Below are 21,761 nucleotides of genomic sequence, written 5' to 3'. Positions count from 1 at the left end.
GAGAAAAAGAAGCCCCCAGAGAAAGTAAAGAACCACAGAGGACCAGAAAAGCCAAGGAGGCCTCAGTACAATGTAAGCTAAAGGACCATGATGTCACAAAGCAGTCATCAGCTGTGCCCAATGTAGTTCAGAAGTTCAGTAAACTCCAAATATGTCTTCGAAATTTAACAGAAACAAGTGCTGATTTTAGACCAGAGGGCAATTTTAGCAGGACAAGGGGGACAGAAGCACACCTGCTGGGTTAAGGTAAAAATGGGAGTGTGGAATTGGAAAGAGAATACCATAAATCTGGTAAAAGGGATGCGAAGGAATTACGTAGTAACAGGGGAGGAAGACAGGGTCAAAGGTTAGGTCACAAATTTTTAGGCTGGAGCACTCTGAGCATCTTGTGAGCTGAGAAGGAAAAGGTAGGTGACAAAGGGTGATGATGCATGAGAGAGAATTACTGATGGAACAAGGTTCGTGAGATAATAGGAAGGAATTTCAAAGCAAGCATCTCCTTGGTGTCAGGGACCACATTTAGCCCTAGGGACACCTGTCAATGAACCATCAGAGAAGAGTGTGACACGGATACTAGTCCTCAGAGTGCACCCCACCAGAGGAGCTCAGAGTGGCACCCATTTGACTGTGGGTTTCCTGAGTCTAAGCCTGTGCCTGTCTACCTCTCTATTCCCACTGCCTGACAGTGTCTGGCCCCACCTGGTAGGCATTCCATCTTGTTCTTGGTATGAATGAATAAATATACTTGTCAGAAACTTTATTTTCAGGGGTAGAAATTATATACAAATGCATGAAAACATATGCTAAAGAAAAAAGGAATCTCGGTATTAAGATACAATGAAATATTAACAAAATAATAATACACATGCTCAGAAAACACGCATCTAAGAGCTTTATACAGAGGCAGTGAAAGTTCAGAGAGTGGGAGAGAATGCAGACACAGGGTTCAGTCATGTGGAGAAGGCCTGACATGGGTCCAGAACTCTCTCTGGCTGAACATTTCCCTCATTCTGCAAATTTCAGCATTTAAGATGGGACAAAACTTTTCACCTCAAAACTATAAAGGACTAAAAAGGAAATGTATGTGAGACTATACATTAGCTGAGACCCATTCACCATAAAGTACAGTCAGTCTGGTCGGCTCTGGCTCAGACTGGCCAGGGTCCAAGCGAGGCTGCACCATTTACTAGCTGTGTGACCTGCCCAGGTCCCTTCCCCTTTTCTGGAAAAGCAGACCATATGATAAATGAGTCTCCAAGCTTCTTTCAAATCTCTTGCTTAAAGAGATTTTCTTGCTAAAGCAGCTTCTTAGCCTTCTGAATCACACACTCCAAGAATCTATGAAAGCTATGAATTCTAACCCCCTTCCAAAAAAACCAAACAAAATTCTACAAATCATTTGAGAAATCCCTGATTGTAGACCTCCTTCTAGTGGGAAAACAGCCGAAGTGCAAGCCTATATAAGGAAGGTGCTGTCTTCCTTAAAAGTAGTGGAGCCCAGGTACCATGTCACCCCTTCAAGACCCATAGTGGACAGATTGCTGTGTGCCCACCTGGTCTGTAAGCCTCCTCATTTCTGAGCTCTCTGGTGCCCTAACACAGTGAGTACTCAATTTGTTAGTTATGTTGATCAGGGCCATGGCGGTTTGAATGCATAGTTCTAGAGCTTTCAGACCTTTGGTGCTTCTCAATGAGTACCAACTTCAGATTCCCTCTCTGAGAGCTAAATGTGATGCACAGCAACCACTGTGGGCTTACTCTACAGGGTCCGTCAACTGTTTAAAACTGATTTCTGCTTGATTAGGAGTCCAGCCACCACAGACCAGAAGCCATGCCTCAGGTCCGGGGCAGAATATGATGACTGTCCTCCTTCCCTCCAAATGGAAATACATTCTAGCTGCTTTCAGTAGAAATCCCTCACATTGGTAAAACCCTTCATACTTAAGACTTTCCAGTCCTTCTCACACGTTAAATATTCATCTGGGAGGTAGGCAATACAAGCAGTACTCCATTTTAAGAGATAAGGAAAGAGAATATAACATTTAAGTGATCAGAGGGGACTTTCAACAAAGCCTAGCACTCCAAGCCACATTTTTATAAATATGCCAGTGTTTCTCTATTTCCCCTGTACTGAGAACATAATAGAGGCCTCTTGAAATTGACAGAGCAAAACAGCTATGACATTTAGTACAGTGTTCAGTGATAACATCTAAATAGTATCTATGGTTTTAGAAATCAAAAGCCTAAGAACTTTTATATATAATGATTAAACAGTTTAGGTTTTTTCAATATTCAACCAGAATCTGATTAAAAATCTGACTTAAAAAAAGCAGAATCTACTGTACACCAGTGACAGGGGTAAGGAGGGAGAAATTCCATACTTACCTATTGCACAATGTAAAATCTAGAGAGAAAAAAGGGGGAAAAAGAGAATTAGTAAAAATCAATAATACTAGTTTTACTTCATATAAACTAGCCTTTCAGTAAGAATAGAGCAATGTCTGCCAGCAGCACTGAATTTGAAGAATGAACATTCAGCTTTTTAACTTGGCTAAAGGCTATTTAACAAAATGCAAGTTCTTGTTCAGTATTTTGTTTGTTCATTTTTAGTTTGTGTGTCTGTGGGACATTTCCTAAGGAGTAACTCTCACCCAGTAGTTTATCAGATGCCAAGGAACTCTTTCCTAATACATGAACTGGTAAGAGCAATACGTGTACATCTCCCATTTCAATATTCTACAGGAGAGCAACGTCGCAGACTACGGAACCAGGGTCTGAGAGCCTCTTCCAGCCCAGCAGGCTCATCAGTACAGACATTCATTCCACAAAGCTCCGCCCCTGGACTCCACCTGATCTCATCCCATGACCTCATTACAGGGGTGTTCCCAGTCCAATCTCTAACCCGGAACTCTCTGAGCTCCCGGCCCACATTCCTTTGGACATCTCCATCTGTGTGTATCAGCAGCATCCCAAACATGGCATGCTCAACAGGAAGCTCACCCTTTCCTTCCTTCTTACCTACCATGCCTCTTGATCCCCAACCTCCCACTGTCAGATTCAACTGCTCTTTCCTTTCCCTCACTCTCAACTCAAATAGGTTTCCAAGTCCTGCCAATGCTCCCTACTTTTTTATCTCCAGTGCACGGGTGAGATCTCTATCTCCTCTCCATTTCAATGGCCGTCTAGCCAGCGAATTAGGTTTTTCCAAATCCCCTTCCAATTCATCCAGTAACTATTGCGGTGTATTTTAGAATTTACATTTCCCTAGCCATCATTGTGTTGTTTGAGCCTAACAATAATCCTGAAAGATGGGCAGGGCAGATATCTCTACTTGCAGATGAGAAAACTAAGGCTAAGAGGAGCTGCTCTACTTGACCAAAATAGTAAGTAATGTCCAGGATCAAAAACCTAGGTTTTATTTCTACTCTACTTTGCTTTTTCTATAATATTATTACACTGTACATTAGTTATGTCTACAGAAGCCACAACTTGACAAGACTTAGCTTTATCTAAAATATGCCTAAATAAAACTCTGTACTCAAGTCTATTATTTCACTAAGCTTTTTTGAAGGGAGGGGGACAAAGGATAGCTTGGATTAAAAAATCAAGCTGCACAAATCTGTTGATAACTAATAAAAGAACAAAAGAATTACTAGACTGCAAATCTTATATTTTTCAAAAGAAAACACTAAGAATCTCAAATGTCTGAATGTTACAAGATAAACTGAACCTCTTGCTGCAAAGTTGAGGAAAACCAAGATATGTGCTGATTAAAATGAAATGGAATGAAAGATGAGTGATGAGCATCCTCTGAAATATGGCAGAAAACCTATTCCATTCATGTATGTAGCAAGACATCCAGGCTGCTGATATACAACAGGACACTGCAGAACAGGGTATGTAACACCCAAGGTCCATCAAGATTTCTTTGTGTGACAGAACAGATCTTAGTCCTTTTAGACCCAATCTCCCCAATAGAATCACATGTATTTTATGATGCCTCCTTTACTAACCTGAAATAAAATTCATAGATGATAAAACTTACCTACACAAAAATTAAAACAAACAACGTCCTAACTGGTATATAAAGAAGAAATAAAAAGAAAGTTGTGTATTGTAAAAAATATGTATCTCCACACTTAACTGCTTCAGACATAATGACGTAATGAAGCAGTCAGACATATGTACCAACTTAGGGTGAATAAATTTGAATTTAAAAGTAAGAGTATCAGAAAGCACTCTGGACAAGTATAGGAAAATAAAAGAGCAGAGGTACAGACCAACACTAGTAAAATAGTATTAAGATAATAATGGACATAGGGAAATAGTCTTAACTGAAGTTAAAATCATATGCCAAGTAAATAACAAAGTAGAGAAAATGAAGAAGCACAACATTATCGCGAATGAAGCTAGCTCTTATTTGTAAGTGTGGAGTCAAAATAATCCCCTAGATTATGTCTTGGGATAGGGTAGGAAGGCAGAATCACCGAAAATTTATCCTTCTGCCTTGAAATGCCACTAAGACGTAAAATCTGTCTAGTCTGTAAAAAGAACTTGCAGACAACATTCTTTGAATGGTGCAAAAAAGAAAAAAAGATGGATTAGACAAAAAACAGTAAAGCAAGAGATGATAAAAGTAGTTGTGTAATAGACGAGGGATAGTTTTAGGATAAAACTGAAAAGATGTAGTGATTTAAAAAAAGATAATATAAAATAGTATTAAAATAGTTGTATTAAAGAAACAGAATGAGATCCCTGCATTTCATGTCTCCGTTTAAGTCTGAACAGGAATCTCAAATTTATTTCGTATTTTCAATCAGTTTCACTGCTCTTGCAGTAATAACCCTATTGCACTGAAATCTCTGTCAACTAAATATGCAAGCTGGAAATGTTACAATGCTTACAGAACAGAATGTGCAGAGTGAACAAATTACTCAATTATTTTTTGATGATATCTTTATTCGACTTGGGTTCACTCTTTTTCCACATAAAGGGGAGTATTTATTTATTTATTTATTTATTTTTAACTTTTTTTTATTGAGTAATAGTCATTTTACAATACTGTGTCAAATTCCAGTGTAGAGCACAATTTTTCAGTTATACATGAACATACATATATTCATTGTCACATTTTTTTTTCGCTGTGAGCTACCACAAGAACTTGTATATATTTCCCTGTGCTATACAATATAATCTTGTTTATCTATTCTACATTTTAAAATCCCAGTCTATCCCCTCCCACCCCCTGCCCCCGTGGCAACCACAGGTTTGTATTCTATGTCTATGAGTCTGTTTCTGTTTTGTGTTTGTTTGTTCGTTTGTTTTTAGATTCCACATATGAGTGATCGCATATGGTATTTTTCTTTCTCTTTCTGGCTTACTTCACTTAAAATGACATTCTCCAGAAACATCCATGTTGCTGCAAATGGCGTTCTGTTGTCGGTTTTTGTGGCTGAATAGTATTCCATTGTATAAATATATCACACCTTCTTTATCCAGTAATCTGTTGATGCACATCTAGGCTGCTTCCATGTCTTGGCTGTTGTAAATAGTGCTGCTATGAACATTCGGGTGCAGGTGTCAGTTTGAAGTAGGGCTCCTTCTGGATATATGCCCAGGAGCGGGATTCGTGGGTCATATGGTAAGTCTATTCCTAGTCTTTTGAGGAATCTCCATACTGTCTTCCACAGTGGCTTTCCTTGCTTCCCTCTCCCACTCTTAATGATTTAGATATCTTCTTTTACAATTTTGTGTTTATCCTATTTGTAATGCATGGCAGTTATCTCCTTTCCAGTTATGAGTTTCTCATTTTTGTAGCATCTTGCTTCTTTTCTATTTAGAGTAGACCTGTCAATATTTCATTTAGCATGGGTTTAGTGTTGCTAAACTCTTTCAGTTTTTGCTTGTCTGTGAAGTTCTTTATCTCTCCTTAGGATAGCCTTGCTGGATAGAGTATCCTAGGCTGTATCTTTTTTTCATTCAGGACTTTGAATGTATCTTGCCACTCCCTTCTGGCCTGTAGTGTTTGTGTAGAGAAATCAGCTGAGAGCCTTATGAGGGTTCCCTTGTAACTCACTCTTTGTTTTTCTCTTGCTGCCTTTAGGATCATTTCTTTATCCTTGACTCTGGCCACCTTGATGATGATATGTCTTGGTGTGGGTCTGTTTGGGTTCTTCCTGTTTGGGACCCTCTGAGCCTCCTGTACTTGGATATCTGATTCCTTCTTTAGGTTTCGAAAGTTTTCAGTCATGATTTCTTCAAATACCTTTTCAATCCTCTTTGTTCTTTCCTTCCCTTCTGGAGCCCCTATTATGCGTAGATTGGCATGCTTTATACTATCCTATAGGTCCCTTATATTGTTTTCATTGTTTTTATTTGTTTTTCTCTCAGCTGTTCTGATTGGGTGCTTTCTGTTGTCCTGTCTTCTAGATCACTTATTCGTTCCTCTACATTTTCTAGTCTGCTTTGCACAGCCTTTAGGTCAGCTCTCATCTCAGCAAATGAATTTACTTCTACTTGGTTCTTCTTTATAGTTTCTATTTCATTTTTGACATATTTTATATCTCTAAACACTATTTCTTTTAGTTCCTTCAATACTTTGATCACTCCTTTTTTGAAATCTTGATCTAGTAGGCCATCAATGTCTGTTTCCTTGATCATGCTTTCAGGGGATTTCTCTTGATCTTTTAATTGGGAATGGTTCCTCTGCTTCTTCATCTTGCTCCTACCTCTCTGGCACTGTGTCTGGTGGGCAGGCGGGTCACTCCTCCTCTGGATGCTGCAGTCAGATGCTGTGCTCGAGCGAGGCAGGTGGGCAGATAGTGCCCCCTCCAGGCACCATGGTCAGGTGCTGCATTCCTGCCGGAAAGGTGGGTGGCCGCCTGCCCTCTCCCAATGCCAGCCTCTCCGTTGCTCTGTGCAGCTCAGGTCGGCACCCCATAGGCGGGCTCAGGGAAGACCGTGGAACAGCCCTGCCCCTGCTCTGTGCCAAATCTCAGCTCCTGTTTGTCTTGGCAGCCCGAGTTCTCTGAGGTGCCAGGGCAGAAAGATACTATCTGCCTCTGGCTGTCAACAAGTCTCAGTCCTGCCCAGGAGGTTGCGGAGCCCCATGTTGCGGATTCAGGTCTCAGCCCCACCCCTGCCTGGGTGCTGCGCATAGGACGAGTGTTGTTTTAAGCTGCTAAGTTTATGATATTTTGTCATGCAGCAAGAGAAAATATAAAACAAATTTCTTCTAACTTAATAGGCTTTTTGTTTAATTTCTCATGAAGATTTTTTTAGTGTTAGTATGTACTACAAAACTATCAAGTTTATATTTGTGTAGGGGTCAGCCCATGGTATATACACAAAAGTCAGGGGGTTACAGAACAAACCTTCACTGCATTGGGCTGTCTCAGCCATCGTAGGACATCTAATTACAGCACGTCTATTCACTGTGGCAAGCAAAATACCCTCACAACTTTTCAAAGCACATTCTAGAGGGGTTGTGTTGCTCTTGTTGAGATCTACTGAGAATCACTGGACTAAAATTAGCATACATCACTGGAATAAATTCAGAAGACCTGCCATATTCAGAATCTCCCTTGAAAATATGTCATAATTGTCTCTCTCCTCTTGAACCCTTTCCATTTCCACCTACTGGCAATAAGCTCATTTTAGTTTAAAAATTCAACCTCAATGTTGAATGTCATTTTTCACAACAAGCTATTTGGAAACATCTTTTTTGAAAAAGTTTCTAAGCCTTGCACTAAGGAAATTATTTTTGTAAGTTACCAACAAATTTGTTCAGTTTCATTTTTTAAAGAAGACTTCACTTTTTAAAGAGTAGTTTTAGGTTCACAGCAAAATTGAGAGGAAGGTACAGATTTCCCATATACTCCTTGCCCTGACTCACACATAGCCTCCCTAACTATCCACATCCCTTATCAGAGTGGTACATTTGTTACAATTAATGAACCAACACTGACATCATTCAGAATCCAAAGCTGAGGGTTCAGTGTTGCTTTTGTACATTCTATGGGTTTGGACAAATGTATAATGACATGTGCCCACCATTACAGTATTATACAGAGTAGTTCACTGCCCTCAAAGTCTTCTATGCTGTCTACTTACCCTTCAGTTTCATTTTTAATCCAAGGTAAAATAACAACAACAAAGTCCAAAAAAGTTTAGCAAGTCTCAAGAGGAATAGGAACCCAAGCGGCTTTCATTCACGGATTTATTCATTCGGCTACCTTGAGTTCCAATTCTGTCTTTCAATTAGAAATTCCAGATTCTTGCAGGAAAGTCTGACCAGTCCAGTTTGGGCCAGGTGTGCACTCCTGGATCAGCCAGCTATGGCCTGAGAGGTAGTTAGGGGTATATGCAGCTATGTGTCTAGTACAACTGGGAAAACTTCCAGAGAGAATAAAATCCCCTGAGCTGGGCTGCTCTACAAGGCATGACTACTACACTCACATTATTGTGGAGAGGGCCAGAGCTAATTTGGGTTATGTCTACCAGTATTTGGCTAGTTTTATCACACTATACATATGTATGATTCAATTTTATCTAATAATACCTATATACCTATATAATAACATGTAGCCTTGAAAGACAGACACCAATAATGTTAACAGTGGTTATCTTTAGGTAGTAAGTTTATGACTAGAATGCTCTTCTTTCTTTATATTTATCTGGATTTTTTTTCTACAATGAATATATAGCACTTATGATCAGAGAGAAACACCTTTCCCCTCTCCTGTGGCTTCATAATGCTTTTCTCCCATATATTTCTGGTCTTTCCCCATCTGTTAATCACTTTACCCCGGAAAGGAAGGATGAGTCAACTGAGCAGTAGATTTGGTTAAAATAAATGGGGCGTGTTCAACTCGGCTCCACCCTAGGGTTTCCACAGAGAACCCCGAGTTCTCTTGTTTCCTCCATGCTGCCCTGGCCGCTTGCTGCCTGGAGCTGGCAGACTGGTGAGTCTAATTCTGGAGTTCAAACCCATTTGGCTTGCACACTAATGTATAGCCTCCAGCTAGGCCTCTATGACTAATACAGGTAATTTTTAGGATCCTTATGCTATTCCCCTGAGTTGTCAACGTTCAGAACATAAGTAAGAAAAAGAGGGTATTTACTAGGCTCTCTCAAAGGTTTCAGTCCAAATTTGTCTTCAAAATCCTTTTATACCCATGTTTAAAAGAGGAATAGGTAAAATTTCCTTAATTACCAATATTTTTTCTGTCACTTAATCATACCTTTCATGCTATATTCAGCTCTATAATTTTTTAATCATTGCCTGCTTTATTTTCATATTCTGATTATGAAATATTGAAGCCTCATAGAACTTAAAACTGGGAAAAAAATGCTAAAATCATCTAATCCAGCATATTCACTGCAGAGAGGTTGAGACCAAGTGGCAAAACCAAGAGTTAGTACCCAAATTTCTCATCTCCAGTGTTCTTTTACATATGCTGTGACTCTTCTCAAGTACAATTCTATTTTTAATTCTTCAGCCATTTCTGCCAGCTTTTCTATGATAATCATTCACCCATCAACACATTCTACCAGCATGTGTCTCCCATGTTCCTTCTGTATGACAAATTGTGAACTTGGCAAGTTTCTTTGGCTTCTGCTCTGAAATCAACTTTATCTTATGCTGTGACTAGACAGTTTTGCTTTTCTGGTATGCTTGGTCCTAGGAACTGGTCTGTCCTTTAGTAAGCGTAAGTCAGTCTTTTAAAGGCAACAGATTGTAGAATTTTGCTTTTTAAACTAGTAACCACCACTCTACCTTTTTATTTTGATAAAATTAGTGAGTCTATTTACATAAACATTAAAAACAATGCATTTCATCCTATAGGTTTGTTATCATTGCTACTATCTTTTTCTTTTTTTAACAGCAGATGTAAATTCCGTACTTCACTTTAAATCAAAAGATAACCTATCTAAGCTGTCTATTTTCTTTCTTTTTCAAAAAACTTTTTAATCTTATTTTCCTCATCCACTTTTCTATTATATTTTATTACATACTTATGTTATATCACATCTTTCCTTTTCAATCTTAAGATTCACAAAGTGATATGTAAAAGCACACTAAAGTGTATAGAATAAAAAGCAGGAATTTCCTTTTATTCCCCCCAAATACCACAACCCTCCACAAAGGTAAACACTAGTTAGTAACAGTCTGATATGTATACTTCCACACCTTTTCCAATATCTGCAATTTGTTTTTCTCTTGATTTTCCTAACCTGAAAACCTCACCACACTTTCACAATTATTCTCATTATTTTCATCATATGAATTAAGAAGTCTATAAACTCTGTTGTGACCTAAAATTTATAGCACTAGGTTTGTCTTCCTTTGTTTACCTTCCTACCCACTTCATTTACCCTAGTAAAATCTGAAATCTCTTATGAAATTCCACACAGACACCATGCAATCTGTATCATGGTCTAAAGCTTTGTTATCAATGCAGTGGTCACTGGCCACATATGCCCATTTAAATTTAAGTTAAAAACAAATAAAACTAACAACTCAGCTCAACAGCCACATGTGACTAGTGGTACTGTAACAGACAGCACAGATTTGGAACATGATCATTGCAGAAAGTTCTACTGGATAGTGCTAGTTTAAAGAACTGATTAATTTTACTTACTTATAAAACAGTTAAAAATCCCTTGCTAATGTTCTTTCAAAGTTCTATTACTTTTTGTAGGTACTTTTAAAATGTTTCTAACTGTATAAAAAACTAAAAATAGAGTTACCATACGATCCAGCAACCCTACTCCTGGGCATATATCTGGAGAAAACTCCAACTTGAAAAGATATGTGCACCCCAATGTTCAAAGCAGCACTATGTACAACAGCCATGATGTGGAAGCAACCTAAATGTCCATCGACAGATGACTGGATAAAGAAGCCGTGGTATATATATGCAATGGAATACTACTCAGCCACAAAGAAGAATGAAACAATGCCATTTGCAGCAACATGGATGAACCTAGAGATCACCACATTAAGTGAAGTAAGTCAGACAGAGAAAGACAAATACCATATGATATCACTTATATGTGGAATCTAAAAAAATGATACAAATGAACTTATTTACAAAACAGAAACAGACTCACAGACATAGAAAACAAACTTATGGTTACCAAAGGGGAAGGGAGGGAGAGGGATAAATTGGGAGTATGGGATTAACAGATACAAACTACTATATACAAAATAAACAAGATTCTACTGCATAACACAGGGGAAAATATTCAATAGCTTGTAATAGCCTATAATAAAAATATGAAAAAGAATATATATACATGTAACTGAATCACTATGCTGTACGCCATAAACTAACACAACACCGCTTATCAACTATACTTCAATTTTTTTTAAAAACTCTCCATCTGTAGGAAACTGCATGGTCTATTATTCAGGAATCTGATGCTTTTTCCTAGCTTCATGTGAATTTTTTTATTTTTCAAAGTCTAAGGTTCCAAGTTATTTTACTATTATATTTTAAGATTTTATTTTTTCTGCTGGCTCACATACCTTTTAAATTTAAAAATTTAACAAATAAGTGTCCAGGAAAGGAAGGATCTGTTTCTTGAAAAACATATCCTCCCAATAACCACACTGAGATGGACTTTCAGTTCAGAGAAGTTTTCTAGAATTTTGCCTGGCTGTTCTGAGTTATGCATTTCAACCTTCTCCACTTCTGGTAGCCTTACTTTTTGACAGGCTGTATACTTAAATCTTTTTTCTAGATTCCTTGGTTCTACTCTACTACTACTCTGTCAAGTTTCACTACTTTTCCTGTGTATTTTGCTTTTCTGCTGGACAGTCACTCATGCATTAGCTAGTCCCTCAACACGTCGTATCTCTGATATGCTTGGCACTACCTATTTTGTAATGTCCTGTTTTACATTCAAAGGGTACACTCTGAACAGTTCCGATGGATTCTGCTCTCAGACTATAACTGGGAACTCCTGCCTTACTTGACTCTTCAATATGTATCACCTATTTCTCTGCATTGTGGTCTCCTTCCTGCCCTGAACCGCCACTATTGATATTTTCAGTTCTCTTTTTAAATTTCAGCACATTCCTTTCTACAGCGTTACCTGTCTTCTCTGAATACCATATCAATTTGCTTCTATTTGCCTGAGTTGTCAAGCAGTGAGGCCTGTGTGGGTGGACTCCTGTTTTCCACAGTCTCGCTCTTCCGTTCTCATGTTGTGACACTCATTAATTATACCTAAGTTCTATTTTCCTCTGGTTTTCTGAAGCTGGCTTGTCAGGGTTTGTTGTCATTCCTGTTTGTGTTAGGTAACCCCACTATAACTCGCTCTGCTAGCTTTCCAGAAGTCTCTTTCAGAGATGTGTTTTCTCCAAACAAGTCCTCAGAATAAAGGTAGTCTAAAATGTGCATACAGCTTGTGTTCAGGAGTTACTTTTAAAAATTATTCTTATTGAGAAATCAGCATGTTTTCCCAAGGAGGAAAAATATTACAGATGATAGTTATGTCCCCAGACGAGTTTAGAAAAGCAAACTTACCATATAATGTGCCTACAGTGTATGACTGTATTAATAACACCACAGAGCCCAACCACCTAGTATCTCTATGGAAAAAAATCATCCAGTAATTGAGGTAAAAAGACAAAACCTGGCAGGGAGATGAGATGGGAACCCTCTTCTTAAGGACACTACAGTTTCTCAACAGTTTGCTATATTTTAGAAAACATCCAAACTCAGTTTCCTAAATATTTCATTAAAGGACCTGAAGAGAGTTGTGAGGTGAGGCATGATGAGTTAGACCAGAATATACGGATCGGGCTTAGAAAATGACAAAAGCTGTCTCCTCTCCTTCACCACTTCTCCAGAACCAGATCTGCTGTTTCAGATCCAGCCCTAAATCAACTCTAGGAAAAGATAACAAGTGAAATCTGTTTTTTCCTTCTTTCTGTAAATGAGAGTGTTCCAAGCATTAGAAATACCTGGAAGAGAGACAGAAAATAAACAAGGCAACAGAGAAATTAAATACTACAATAGAAAAACTAGATTTGGTGGATATTTTCAGAGCTTTACACTCCCCAAAAATAGAATATACATTCTTTTCAGGAACATTTTCCAGGATCGATCATGTACTTGGACACAAAAGAAACCTCAACAAATTTAAGAAGATAGAATTATCTCAAGCATCTTTACTGACCACAATGCCATGAAACTGGAAATCAACAACAGAGAAACAAAGGAGAAAAAAAGAAAAGCATGGAGATTAAACAATATGTTATTGAAAAAACAATGGATCATTGAGGAAATCAAAGCTGAAATTAAAAAATACCTTGAGACAAATGATAAGAAAGCACAACCACTCAAAACCTATGGGACACAGCAAAGGCAGTGCTAAGAGGGAAGTTTATAGCGATACAGGCCTTCCTCAAAAAAGAAGAACAATCTCAAATAAACAAGTTAACCCACCACCTGAATCAATTAGAAAAAGAACAACAAAAAGCCCCAAAAAGCAGCAGAAGGAAGGAAATAATAAAGATCAGAGAGGAATTAAATACAATAGAGATTAACAAGACCACAGAAAAAAATCAACCAAACCAAAAGCTGGTTTTTTGAAAAAGTAAATAAAATCGACAAACCTCTGGCCAAACTCACAAAGAAGAAAAAAGAGAGAGCACAAATTAGCAAAATAAGAAAGGAAAATGGAGAAATTACAACAAACAAAATAGAAATACAGAATATCATACGAGAATATTATGAAAAACTATATGGAACCAAACTGGATAACCTAGAGGAGATGGACAAGTTTCTGGAAACATACTGTCCACCAAAACTGAGTCAAGAAGAAACTGAACACTTGAACAATCCGATCACTAGAAAGGAAATAGAAATAGCAATTAAAAACCTCCCTACAAATAAAAGTCCAGGACCGGATGGCTTCACCGGGGAATTCTACCAAACATACAAAGAAGAACTCCTACCAGTCCTTCTCAAACTCTTCCAGACGATTGAAAAGGAGGGAATGCTCCCAAACTCATTCTATGAAGCCACCATCACCCTGATACCAAAACCAGGCAAAGACACTACAAAAAAAGAGAATTATAGGCCAATATCACTGCTGAACATAGATGCCAAAATCCTCACCAGAATTTTAGCAAATAGAATCCAACAACACATAAAAAAGATTATTCATCATGACCAAGTGGGGTTCATCCCAGGGACACAAGGCTAGTTCAACATACGCAAATCAATCAATGTAATACATCACATCAACAAGAGAAAGGACAAAAACCAGATGATCATCTCAATCGATGCAGAAAAAGCATTTGATAAAATTCAACACCCATTTATGATAAAAACTCTCACCAAAGTGGGTATAGAGAGAACATATCTCAACATAATAAAAGCTATATATGACAAACCTATAGCCAGCATAGTTCTCAACGGTGAAAAACTCAAAAGCTTCCCACTAAAATCTGGGACAAGACAAGGAGGCCCACTATCACCACTCCTATTCAATATAGTCCTGGAAGTCCTAGCCACAGCAATCAGGCAAGAGAAAGAAATAAAAGGGATCCAAATTGGAAAAGAAGAGGTAAAAGTGTCATTATATGCTGACGACATGTTACTATATATAGAAAACCCTAAAAGGTCCACAAAAAAGCTACTAGAGCTGATCGAAGAATTCAGCAAGGTAGTGGGTTACAAAATTAATGTTCAAAAATCAGTTGCCTTTCTTTACATTAACGATAAATCAACAGAAAAAGAAAGTAAAGAAACAATCCCCTTTAAAATAGCACCCAAAGTAATAAAATATCTGGGAATAAATCTAACCAAGGAGGCGAAAGAATTATACACAGAAAACTATAAACCATTGATGAAGGAAATTAAGGAAGACTTTAAAAAATGGAAAGATATTCCACGCTCTTGGATTGGAAGAATCAGTATTGTTAAAATGGTCACACTGCCCAAGGCAATCTACAGATTTAATGCAATCCCTATCCAATTACCCAGGACATATTTCACAGAACTAGAACAAATCATAATAAAATTTATATGGAACCATCAAAGACCTAGAAATTGCTAAAGCATTACTGAAGAGAAAGAAAGAGGCTGGAGGAATAACTCTCCCAGACTTCAGACAATACTACAGAGCTACAGTCATCAAGACAGCATGGTATTGGTACCAAAACAGACATATAGACCAATGGAACAGAATAGAGAGCCCAGAAATGAACCCACAAACTTTTGGTCAACTCATCTTCGACAAAGGAGGCAAGAATATACAATGGAATAAAGACAGTCTCTTCAGCAAATGGTGTTGGGACAACTGGACAGCAGCATGTAAAACAATGAAGCTAGAACACACCCTTACACCATATACAAAAATCAACTCAAAATGGATTAAAGACTTAAACATAAGACAAGATACAATAAACCTCCTAGAGGAAAACATAGGCAAAACATTATCTGACATACATTTCAAAAATTTTCTCCTAGAAGAAATAAAAGCAAGAATAAACAAATGGGACCTAATGAAACTTACAAGCTTCTGCAGAGCAAAGGAAACCAGAAATAAAACAAGAAGAAAACCTACGGAATGGGAGAAAATTTTTGCAAGTGAAACCGACAAAGGCTTGATCTCCAAAATATATAAGCAGCTCATACGACTCAATAAGGAAAAAATAAACAACCCAATTCAAAAATGGGCAGAAGACCTAAACAAGCAACTCTCCAAGGAAGACATACAAATGATCAAAAAGCACATGAAAAAATGTTCAATATCACTAATTATCAGAGAAATGCAAATCAAAACTACAATGAGGTATCACCTCACACCAGTCAGAATGGCCGTCATTCAAAAATCCAAAAATGACAAATGCTGGAGAGGCTGTGGAGAAAGGGGAACCCTCCTACACTGCTGGTGGGAATGCAGTTTGGTGCAGCCACTATGGAAAACAGTGTGGAGATTCCTCAAAAGACTAGGAATAGACTTACCATATGACCCAGGAATCCCACTCCTGGGCTTGTACCCAGAAGGAAATCTACTTCAGGATGACACCTGCACCCCAATGTTCATAGCAGCACTATTTACAATAGCCAAAACATGGAAACAACCTAAATGTCCATCAACAGGTGACTGGATAAAGAAGAAGTGGTATATTTATACAATGGAATACTACTCAGCCATAAAAACTGACAACATAATGCCATTTGCAGCAACATGGATGATCCTAGAGAATGTCATTCTAAGTGAAGTAAGCCAGAAAGAGAAAGAAAAATACCATATGAGATCGCTCATATGTGGAATCTAAAAAACAAAAACAAACAAAAACAAAGCATAAATACAGGACAGAAATAGACTCATGGACAGAGAATACAGACTTGTGGTTACCGGGGGGGGGTAGAGGGTGGGAAGGGATAGACTGGGATTTCAAAATTGTAGAATAGATAAACAAGATTACACTGTATAGCACAGGGAAATATACACAAAATGTTATGATAAATCACAGAGAAAAAAATGTGACAATGAGTGTGTATATGTCCATGAATGACTGAAAAATTGTGCTGAACACTGGAATTTGACACAACACTGTAAAATGATTATGAATCAATAAAAAAATAAAATAAAATAAAATAGAAAAATTAAAAGAAAAAGAAAAATACCTGGAAGAGAATGAGACGGAAAGGGAGTGCCTGTAGTCCATTAGCCATTCAAAGTCGGACACTGGCAGGAAAATGATACATAGAGCAATGTACATAGGTTGAAGATGGTTTGTATCAGTCTCAACAATTAATGACTTTGCAGAGCCATACTTAACCTATTGGAATCCTCACTGTCAATGACAGAGGCACATCCACTTACGAGTATTTGAAAGTGTCTTTGCTATAATCACAGTCCTATGTTAACTAAATATATTTAGAAATCCAAATACTCTTAGAAATAATTTTAAAGTGCCATAAAATGGCATCAATCCACTAACTTCTAATCTTCACCTCACCTCTAACAAAGGTAGAAAGATAGTCTGTCCTTATCCATGAATATCATGGATCCAAAAAAAAAGAATGAACTAAAAAGAAATCTTACCCATAGCTCATTACAGATGAATGGCATTTAAAAAAAAATTGAGACGTAATTCACACATCAGAAAATTCACCTATTTAAAGTGTATAATTCAGTGAGTTTTTAATTAAGTTCCCAAGGTTGTGCAACTATACCACCATCTAACTCAAGAATATTTTCATCACCTTAAAAAGAAATCCTGTACCCATTGGCAGTCACTCCCCATTCTCTCCTCCTTACAACCCATTGTAACCATTAATCTACTATCTCTATGAATTTGCCTATTCTGGACATTTCATATAAACGGAATCAAACAACATGTGGCTTTTTGTTTCTGGCTTCTTTTACAAAGCATGTTTTTAAGATTCATCCATGTTATAACAAGTACCAGTAATTTATTCATTTTATGGTATGAAGATTATTTTATTTATTTATGAATGGCATTTAAAAATATGTTTTTGCTAGCTGTTAATTAGCCCTCAGGATTACTCAAGATTCAACTCAAGACACACTGATCTCTTGGCCCACAAAGTTATAAGTATTTTACTTTCTATCAATTTACAAATCATTGCATACATTATCATCTTCACTGTACTGTGTCCCTGTACTTTGGTAAATATTTCGTGGGCTTGCTGCCTAGCTCCACTTTTCTCTTCTCTCTAACTTCTCTATGGTTAATATGACCTGCTCTTGTCCATAGGTGACTGGTCCAGGAATAAGCATCTGATTCAAACTAGACAAATTAGGCCCTTCATCCAGAATATGGAAATGAAAATAAAAGATTGTTTTTAATTAGCTGCTCTCTTCACAGCAGAAACTAATCTCAGGAGTTTTCTGTTACCATTGTCACATGTCATGTAGACTAAGAAACCAAAAAACCAGTCTGCAAGAAAAGAGGAATCAGAGAAAGAGGAGCTAGTAGAGAGAAAGAACTCCGATCACAGACAAAGAAAGAGGACAGCAGAGACAAGAGACAATGCAAGAGCTCCTGGGCTCCCTTTGGTGCTCCAGGCCATTTCTAAGGCCCAGCTGCATCCCTGCCCTGGATTCCATCGGACATACTATAACTTATAGTCAATTCCCCTTACAGTTTAAGTCAGTTAAGAAGGTTTCTATAATCTCCATTCAAGGACCCTAATATAATCATCTACCCAGTAAGATTTTAATGTCTTTATTAGGGAGGGCTCAACCGCCACAGCACCCATTACAGTGACTCAAACACATACTTAATGATCACCTGTGGAATATTTTGAAAAATTACCTATAAAAAATACTCAAGACATTCTTGGATGAGTATGGGGGGTGGAATTAGGATTTCTGTCTGTTTTATTAAAAAGCTAAACTATTTTATCACAAACAATATATCTTTATACCTGTTTTATAAAAAATCATTTAATTTCCTCAGAAACTAAATTGTTTTTCTGTATTACACTACTACATGCTCATTCACATTTGCTTAGTAAATATTTTTAAATTTTTTAAAAAGCAGAAGTGTTATATTTTCCTAAGAGGATTTGAAGTTTCTTGAAAACTAGTAACCTCTACTTCCTTTTTCGGCAAACTCCACAGAACCTTCTAAAGAATACTCATACAGATTATTATTCAGAATATTCATACAGAGATATGAATAGCTGACCTCCCTGGACTCATTGTTTTCCTCCTATAAACAGGATATACTGTCAAGCACTAATAATTCCCATAAGGATAACTTACTTGTAATTAAACAACACTAAGCGCATGTAATTATTACACCATGCAGGTTGGGTAGGCAATTCCTTAATGGACAGCTTAGGAAATGCAGTTCTAGTGAGTCTGCTCTCTTGTTCCAGGTTGAGAGCTCTACTACCATCACTGCCATCTGCAAAGCTAATTCCCAGCAGATTCCTGGGAGTCATCATTCATTTTGTGGAATCCTTTTCCCAAAATCAAATCCAGGATTTGGCACCTAATTGGTTCTTAATGGGGATAACAAAGATAAAACCAAAACTCCAAAGTATTTTCTTAAATTCCTATCAAAAATTCTACAGGGATAAACAGACTAATCCTTCCAAGTCTGAGACTTGTTCCCAAGTGGATACTGTATCACACTATATAATGTCACTATCTTCCCTAAGGTATCATTACATTAAAAAAAATTATTTATTTTTATTGAAGTATAGTTGATTTACAATGTTCTATTAGTTTCAGGTGTACAGCAAAGTGAGTCAGTTATGTATATGCATATATATATTCTTTTTCAGATTCTTTTCCATAAAAGCTTATTACAAGATACTGAATATAGTTCCTGGTGCTATACAGTAGGTCCTTGTTTATCTATTTTACACACAATAGTGTATATATGTTAATCCCAAACTCCTAATTTATCCCTCCTCTGACCCTCTACCCTCTGGTAACCATAGTTTGTTTTCTGTCTGTGAGTCTATTTCCGGTTTGTAAATAAGTTCATTTGTATCATTTTTTAAAAAAAATTCCACATATAAGTGAAGGATATCCCTAAATTTCAAAAATTATACCTCTAATATTACCAAGTCTTAGAGACATAATCACGTTTAAATTATTATTAAATTATTGAAGTATTCCAGTTGGGTACAACATCTTACTATATCAAGCACTGAGGCCATTTCTGATGGTTTTGACCCCTAACTTGCATCTCTGTAGCTTGAGAGAACTATGAGACCAAAGCTCTAAGAGACAAGTGCTACTTATTTACTACTGCCCCTTTCCAAAAAAATATTTTAAGCCTCTAAGTTTAAAATACAGCCCACATTAGAATTTGCTAAAGTTTCCTCAAATTCAAACTGTTAGGGCAGAAAGGGACTTTACAAATCTACTTTAGTCTAATTATTTTACTAATGAGAAAATGAGGTGGACAAGAGTTGCCCAAATTCACAAAGTAAGTTGGTAAAATCAGCATGCTTAGAACAAGGACACTCAGACTCCAGCTGGAAGCTCATTTCATCATACCTTCTACCTTAAATGTACAAGTATGGACAGTATTGAAATCTCTCTGAGAGAAACAAATCAAAAATTACAACTTTCTGCTTTCAGACATGAGGGTGACAAGTTGAGGTAATACATCTTATTTCATGGAGATATTTCTTAAATATCCTTCTGAATGTTCCAACCGGCTTGGCCTAGAGGCTAAACGAAATGAAACTGAATACCAGGTCTCTATGCAACCTGAAGATCTTTCACCACAATGAACTTTGGCAGCTGTTGTGTGTGCCCAAAGCTATCCCATCCCCCTTTTCCATTAACAAAGTCTACAGTCCCTTGACCAGAGGACGGGCATGTGTCCTAAGCCTGACTAATCAAGTATCTCACGTCACTGTTAACAGTGGTTGGTTTAAATGAGGCCAATCAGAATCCTTCCCTAGAAGTGTGACACAGATGAGAAAAATAAACTCTCGGTTTCCCACCATGTGGAGAAGGCAATCTGCAGCAGGAGAACCTAAGACCAATAATCAAATAGAAACTGAGCAGAGATGAGGGAAGGAAGAGAGTGCAGCAATGTCCAGTCTTTGGTTCTCATTCCTGAGCTGGTTCCTTTGATTTTGTGAGCTAATCCTGTATCTTTAGCAACTACAGAAGTGAGTAAATTTCTTATTTTTGCTTAAAATAACTTGAATTGGGTTTCCATCACTTGTAACTCAAAAATCCTAACATATGTTTAATCAGGACTAGATATATACATTACCCTTAATACAGAGAAATTAATAAACCATCGCTTAAAAAAATATTTCTTGGAGACTTTTAGACAGCCTGTTTCTTATACCCATCACTCCTGACATCTTACACTGACCAACTTCACTGTTTCCATTACATGCCTGGCTCCTGAGAGTATCTGAGTTTGCTAACACTTTCCTAGGATGTCCTTAGAATTTTTTTTTAAACCTAACATAAACTTGTTTCATTTGATTTCCAATGAAAGTTGAATGTAAAATATATTCCAGGTACCGTAAATTAAATGAAATTTTACTTTATCTAGAATGTCGAAAAGATAAACTAAGTATCAACATTATGCATAGCATGCTGAGGCAACTCTTCAACATTTAAAGCAAATCCAACAGAAACATGGCTACTTCAATATAATTTGGTAGCTGGTTTTTCATTTGACAACAAAAGAAATCAACAACAAATCTCAGGACCCACCTCCAATAAGGCTCCAGTTTGGAAGAATTTCAAAGGCTTTTCAATGGAATAATAAAGGCTATGATAGCTACCCTTAGCCAGGTATGCTCTGACCAGACCAACGGCTATAACGAGCCACCTAAGAAAAAGAGCAATCGGGGAAAAAAAAAAAAGGTTAAGTAGGATTATAATATAAAGATATGGCAATGACAGATACTGCTAAAGGTGACCTCAAGAATCAGTGCCCTAGATTTATCAACTACTACTTTCAAATGCCAACTGTATGTAATGAACAGAAATGTTGCACCACCAACAGCACCCTGCCAAGAGTGCTTTCTGCAAAAGTACAGTGGCACCTCACCCAGCCTTTTGGCAAATTTGCCTGTTGAGAACAAGGCCAAAGGAAGGGAATAAGCTAAATTAGGTCCTTGAACAGCTAAATCAGGTGCCAGAAAGTCCAAGACAAGAGAAAAATACCACTCAGGGAAAATTTTAAACACCCTGTGCAGTTAAAAGAGTCTGTAATAACAACAGGGCGGAAGGAAGATGTTTTAAACTATTTATACAAGAATCTC

The 21,761-nt window shown here is 37.4% G+C and overlaps 1 protein-coding gene across 4 annotated transcripts in view; it reads right to left on the bottom strand.

Annotated features, from left to right (window-relative positions):
- Positions 1-21,761, bottom strand: part of HACD2 (3-hydroxyacyl-CoA dehydratase 2) — a 91,884-nt gene that overhangs the window by 67,693 nt on the left and 2,430 nt on the right. For all 4 annotated transcript variants that reach the window (XR_012074083.1, XR_012074084.1, XR_012074085.1 and 1 more), the window contains exons 2-3: positions 21,208-21,325; positions 2,386-2,404 (exon numbers count right to left, since the gene is read on the bottom strand). Coding sequence is in view for 1 of the 4 variants with exons in the window: in XM_006215759.3 (XP_006215821.2) it covers positions 2,386-2,404; positions 21,208-21,325 (137 nt within the window). In the remaining 3 variants the exon portion in view is untranslated. The remainder of the gene's footprint in view (positions 1-2,385; positions 2,405-21,207; positions 21,326-21,761) is intronic.

The sequence above is a fragment of the Vicugna pacos genome, chromosome 1 (assembly GCF_048564905.1).
Source record: "Vicugna pacos chromosome 1, VicPac4, whole genome shotgun sequence".
NCBI classification, from domain to species: domain Eukaryota; kingdom Metazoa; phylum Chordata; class Mammalia; order Artiodactyla; family Camelidae; genus Vicugna; species Vicugna pacos.
This window is presented reverse-complemented; position numbering and strand designations above follow the sequence as displayed.